Raw genomic sequence first — 5,902 nt, forward strand, 5'->3', positions numbered from 1 at the left:
GGAGGGGACTCCTGACCCCCCCTCGCCCACCCTGTTCCTCCCCCCAGGGCCCCGCAGGTGAGCAGGGACAGCGAGGGGACCGCGGCGAGAAGGGCGAGAAGGTGAGAGAGAGGGACCCCCCAAAACCCCGAAAAGTCCCCTCAAACACCCCAAAATCCTCTTTGACCTCCCCCCAAAAAAACCACCAAAAATCAGCTGAGAACTCACCCAAAATCGCTTTCTTTGTCCCCCCTCCCCATCGCAGGGCACCCCCGGCCCCCGGGGCAGGGATGGGGAGCCCGGAACCCCAGGAAACCCCGGCCCCCCCGGGCCCCCCGGGCCCCCCGGGCCCCCGGGACCCCCCGGCCTCGGGGGAGGGGTGAGTACTGGGGGCAGATGGGATCTGGGGCTTTGGGGGAAATTGAGGAGATTTTTGGGCGTTGGGGGGAATTGGTGCGGGTTTCGTGGGACTCTGGTGGGAATTGAGGGGGGTTTGGAGGGGATTTGGGGGAGGCTGAGGTGGTTGAGGGTATTTGGGGAGGTTTTGAGGGGGATTTACAGGGGTTGAGGGGTTTGGGGGGGTCTGAGGAGATTTAGGGAGGTTTTGAGGGAATTTGGGTGGGTTTTGAGTGCAGTAGCAGGGATTTTGATGGGAATTGGGGGGAATTTGATGAGAACTGGGTTTTTCTGAGGGGAATTTGGGGTTTTTTGGGGGCTCTCCGGGGTGCTGAGCCTCCTTTCCCTGGCAGAACTTCGCGGCTCAGATGGCTGGGGGCTTCGATGAGAAGGCTGGAGGGGCTCAGATGGGTGTCATGCAGGGACCCATGGTAATGGCACCCCAAAAATCCCCGAAATCCCCCCAAACTTCCAGTAAACCCCCCCACATCCCCCCAGTTCCGCTCAGATCTGCCTAAGCCCCTCCCCACAGCCCCAAACCCCTCCCCACCCCTGTGCAAACCGATCCCATTTGGCCATCCCACCCCAGTGTCCATCCCAGTGTCCACCCCAGCGTCCATCCCACCCCAGTGTCCATCCCAGTGTCCACCCCAGCGTCCATCCCACCCCAGTGTCCATCCCAGTGTCCACCCCAGCGTCCATCCCACCCCAGTGTCCATCCCAGTGTCCACCCCAGCGTCCATCCCACCCCAGTGTCCATCCCAGTGTCCACCCCAGCGTCCATCCCACCCCAGTGTCCATCCCAGTGTCCACCCCAGCGTCCATCCCACCCCAGTGTCCATCCCAGTGTCCACCCCAGCGTCCATCCCACCCCAGTGTCCATCCCAGTGTCCACCCCAGCGTCCATCCCACCCCAGTGTCCATCCCAGTGTCCACCCCAGCGTCCATCCCACCCCAGTGTCCATCCCAGTGTCCACCCCAGCGTCCATCCCACCCCAGTGTCCATCCCAGTGTCCACCCCAGCGTCCATCCCACCCCAGTGTCCATCCCAGTGTCCACCCCAGCGTCCATCCCACCCCAGTGTCCATCCCAGTGTCCACCCCAGCGTCCATCCCACCCCAGTGTCCATCCCAGTGTCCACCCCAGCGTCCATCCCACCCCAGTGTCCATCCCAGTGTCCACCCCAGCGTCCATCCCACCCCAGTGTCCATCCCAGTGTCCACCCCAGCGTCCATCCCACCCCAGTGTCCATCCCAGTGTCCACCCCAGCGTCCATCCCACCCCAGTGTCCATCCCAGTGTCCACCCCAGCGTCCATCCCACCCCAGTGTCCATCCCAGTGTCCACCCCAGCGTCCATCCCACCCCAGTGTCCATCCCAGTGTCCACCCCAGCGTCCATCCCACCCCAGTGTCCATCCCAGTGTCCACCCCAGCGTCCATCCCACCCCAGTGTCCATCCCAGTGTCCACCCCAGCGTCCATCCCACCCCAGTGTCCATCCCAGTGTCCACCCCAGCGTCCATCCCACCCCAGTGTCCATCCCAGTGTCCACCCCAGCGTCCATCCCACCCCAGTGTCCATCCCAGTGTCCACCCCAGCGTCCATCCCACCCCAGTGTCCATCCCAGTGTCCACCCCAGCGTCCATCCCACCCCAGTGTCCATCCCAGTGTCCACCCCAGCGTCCATCCCACCCCAGTGTCCATCCCAGTGTCCACCCCAGCGTCCATCCCACCCCAGTGTCCATCCCAGTGTCCACCCCAGCGTCCATCCCACCCCAGTGTCCATCCCAGTGTCCACCCCAGCGTCCATCCCACCCCAGTGTCCATCCCAGTGTCCACCCCAGCGTCCATCCCACCCCAGTGTCCATCCCAGTGTCCACCCCAGCGTCCATCCCACCCCAGTGTCCATCCCAGTGTCCACCCCAGCGTCCATCCCACCCCAGTGTCCATCCCAGTGTCCACCCCAGCGTCCATCCCACCCCAGTGTCCATCCCAGTGTCCACCCCAGCGTCCATCCCACCCCAGTGTCCATCCCAGTGTCCACCCCAGCGTCCATCCCACCCCAGTGTCCATCCCAGTGTCCACCCCAGCGTCCATCCCACCCCAGTGTCCATCCCAGTGTCCACCCCAGCGTCCATCCCACCCCAGTGTCCATCCCAGTGTCCACCCCAGCGTCCATCCCACCCCAGTGTCCATCCCAGTGTCCACCCCAGCGTCCATCCCACCCCAGTGTCCATCCCAGTGTCCACCCCAGCGTCCATCCCACCCCAGTGTCCATCCCAGTGTCCACCCCAGCGTCCATCCCACCCCAGTGTCCATCCCAGTGTCCACCCCAGCGTCCATCCCACCCCAGTGTCCATCCCAGTGTCCACCCCAGCGTCCATCCCACCCCAGTGTCCATCCCAGTGTCCACCCCAGCGTCCATCCCACCCCAGTGTCCATCCCAGTGTCCACCCCAGCGTCCATCCCACCCCAGTGTCCATCCCAGTGTCCACCCCAGCGTCCATCCCACCCCAGTGTCCATCCCAGTGTCCACCCCAGCGTCCATCCCACCCCAGTGTCCATCCCAGTGTCCACCCCAGCGTCCATCCCACCCCAGTGTCCATCCCAGTGTCCACCCCAGCGTCCATCCCACCCCAGTGTCCATCCCAGTGTCCACCCCAGCGTCCATCCCACCCCAGTGTCCATCCCAGTGTCCACCCCAGCGTCCATCCCACCCCAGTGTCCATCCCAGTGTCCACCCCAGCGTCCATCCCACCCCAGTGTCCATCCCAGTGTCCACCCCAGCGTCCATCCCACCCCAGTGTCCATCCCAGTGTCCACCCCAGCGTCCATCCCACCCCAGTGTCCATCCCAGTGTCCACCCCAGCGTCCATCCCACCCCAGTGTCCATCCCAGTGTCCACCCCAGCGTCCATCCCACCCCAGTGTCCATCCCAGTGTCCACCCCAGCGTCCATCCCACCCCAGTGTCCATCCCAGTGTCCACCCCAGCGTCCATCCCACCCCAGTGTCCATCCCAGTGTCCACCCCAGCGTCCATCCCACCCCAGTGTCCATCCCAGTGTCCACCCCAGCGTCCATCCCACCCCAGTGTCCATCCCAGTGTCCACCCCAGCGTCCATCCCACCCCAGTGTCCATCCCAGTGTCCACCCCAGCGTCCATCCCACCCCAGTGTCCATCCCAGTGTCCACCCCAGCGTCCATCCCACCCCAGTGTCCATCCCAGTGTCCACCCCAGCGTCCATCCCACCCCAGTGTCCATCCCAGTGTCCACCCCAGCGTCCATCCCACCCCAGTGTCCATCCCAGTGTCCACCCCAGCGTCCATCCCACCCCAGTGTCCATCCCAGTGTCCACCCCAGCGTCCATCCCACCCCAGTGTCCATCCCAGTGTCCACCCCAGCGTCCATCCCACCCCAGTGTCCATCCCAGTGTCCACCCCAGCGTCCATCCCACCCCAGTGTCCATCCCAGTGTCCACCCCAGCGTCCATCCCACCCCAGTGTCCATCCCAGTGTCCACCCCAGCGTCCATCCCACCCCAGTGTCCATCCCAGTGTCCACCCCAGCGTCCATCCCACCCCAGTGTCCATCCCAGTGTCCACCCCAGCGTCCATCCCACCCCAGTGTCCATCCCAGTGTCCACCCCAGCGTCCATCCCACCCCAGTGTCCATCCCAGTGTCCACCCCAGCGTCCATCCCACCCCAGTGTCCATCCCAGTGTCCACCCCAGCGTCCATCCCACCCCAGTGTCCATCCCAGTGTCCACCCCAGCGTCCATCCCACCCCAGTGTCCATCCCAGTGTCCACCCCAGCGTCCATCCCACCCCAGTGTCCATCCCAGTGTCCACCCCAGCGTCCATCCCACCCCAGTGTCCATCCCAGTGTCCACCCCAGCGTCCATCCCACCCCAGTGTCCATCCCAGTGTCCACCCCAGCGTCCATCCCACCCCAGTGTCCATCCCAGTGTCCATCCCAGTGTCCATCCCTGTGTCCATCCCAGTGTCCACCCCGGGCCCTCTCTCCCCTCCGGCGCCTCTCGGCCCTAACGAGCCATTCCCCTAACGAGGCCCCTTGGGGCAGCAGCGTCCCTCCCCTCTCCCCCAGCGGGGGACACTGGCCGGGGGACAGAGGGACAATGGCCGCAGTGTTCGGTGTCCCCCCGTGGGGCCATCCCCCCCCTTGGGGACATTCCCCCCTCGCCTCATTAACCACCATCAATGGGGCCCCGCCGCGCGCGGCGCCAGCGGGGACAGGGGGGCACAAAGGGACTCGGGTTTATGGGTTTAGTCCCCGGGGGACCAGGCAGGGGATGAAGGCTCCTTGTGACCCCTTTTCCTCCTCGCCCTCAGGGCCCCGCAGGACCCCAGGGTGCCCCCGGACCGGCCGGGGAGGAAGGGAAGAGAGGAGCCCGCGGAGAACCCGGAGCTGCTGGACCTTTGGGGCCACCTGGAGAGAGGGTCTGTGGTGCCCCGGACCTCAAACACCGACCCCGATCCCAAAAACCTGACCCTGACCCGGAGAGCCGGCCTGCCTGGAGCCAGGGTGAGGGACAGCAGTGACCCCAAAAATGGGTCGGGGGGGCACCTGTGGGGTCCGGGGGATGCATCGGGGGTGTTGGGGCTGGTTAAAGCACTCTTAGGGTCAATTAGCTGTTTTTGGGGGTGGTGAAGGTGGGTTTGGGGTCACCAACATGCTTTTAGGATTGGTAAGGGTGGTTTTGGGGGTGGTCAAGGTGATTTTGGGGTCAGTGAGGTGATTTTGGGGTTGGTTTAAGGAGATTTTGGTGGTGGTCAAGGTGGTTTTGGGGTCGATAATGTGATTTTGGGGGTGGTTAAGGAGATTTTAGGGGTTGATAAGGTGCTTTGGGGTTGATAAGGTGCTTTGAGGTTGATAAGGTGCTCTTAGGGTTGTTCAGGGTGCTTTGGGGGTTGCTTAAGGAGCTTTCGGGGTCACTAAGGCCCTTTTGGGGTTAGCCAAGATGCCCTTTGGCATTAAGACCTTTTTTGGTCTCTTGGCACTCTTTGGTGCTAATTAAGAAACTCCGAGGTTAATTAAGATGCTCTCTGCTAATTCAGATGCTCTTTGGGATTCCCAAGGTGCTTTTGGGGTTCCCAAAACCCCTCCTTGGGGTTCCTTGCTCTTTGGGGTGCCCTTTGGGGTCACCCCACGGCCATGGGGTCATGGTCACACCACAAACACTTTTTGTCCCCACAGGGTCTCACAGGTCGCCCTGGGGACGCTGGGCCCCAAGGCAAAGTCGGCCCCACAGTGAGTGACGCCCCATAAGGGGCTTGGGTTTGGAGGGGGTTTGGGGTTGAGGGTGGTTTGGGGTTGAGGGTGGTTTGGGGTTTGGGGCGGTTTGGGTTTGGAGGTGGTTGGGGGTGGTTTGGGTTTGGGGGTGGTTCGGGGTGGTTTGGGGTTTGGGGTTTGGGTTTGGGGTTTGGAGGTGGTTTGGGGTTGGGGCTGGGGGTGGTTTGGGGTCAGGGGTGATTTGGGGTTTGGGGTTTGGGTTTGGGGTTGGGGGTGGG

At 63.7% G+C, this 5,902-nt stretch overlaps 1 protein-coding gene across 1 annotated transcript in view; it reads left to right on the plus strand.

Annotated features, from left to right (window-relative positions):
* The window catches only part of LOC102031754 (collagen alpha-1(II) chain), a gene marked incomplete at its 5' end in the record, with an annotated part of 17,477 nt that overhangs the window by 1,423 nt on the left and 10,152 nt on the right, over window positions 1-5,902 (plus strand). The window contains 4 exons of the mRNA XM_031065309.1: window positions 48-101; window positions 729-806; window positions 4,734-4,916; window positions 5,589-5,642. Coding sequence (XP_030921169.1) covers window positions 48-101; window positions 729-806; window positions 4,734-4,916; window positions 5,589-5,642 — 369 coding nt within the window. The remainder of the gene's footprint in view (window positions 1-47; window positions 102-728; window positions 807-4,733; window positions 4,917-5,588; window positions 5,643-5,902) is intronic.

Source organism: Geospiza fortis, unplaced genomic scaffold, assembly GCF_000277835.1.
Source record: "Geospiza fortis unplaced genomic scaffold, GeoFor_1.0 scaffold1828, whole genome shotgun sequence".
Lineage (NCBI taxonomy): Eukaryota > Metazoa > Chordata > Aves > Passeriformes > Thraupidae > Geospiza > Geospiza fortis.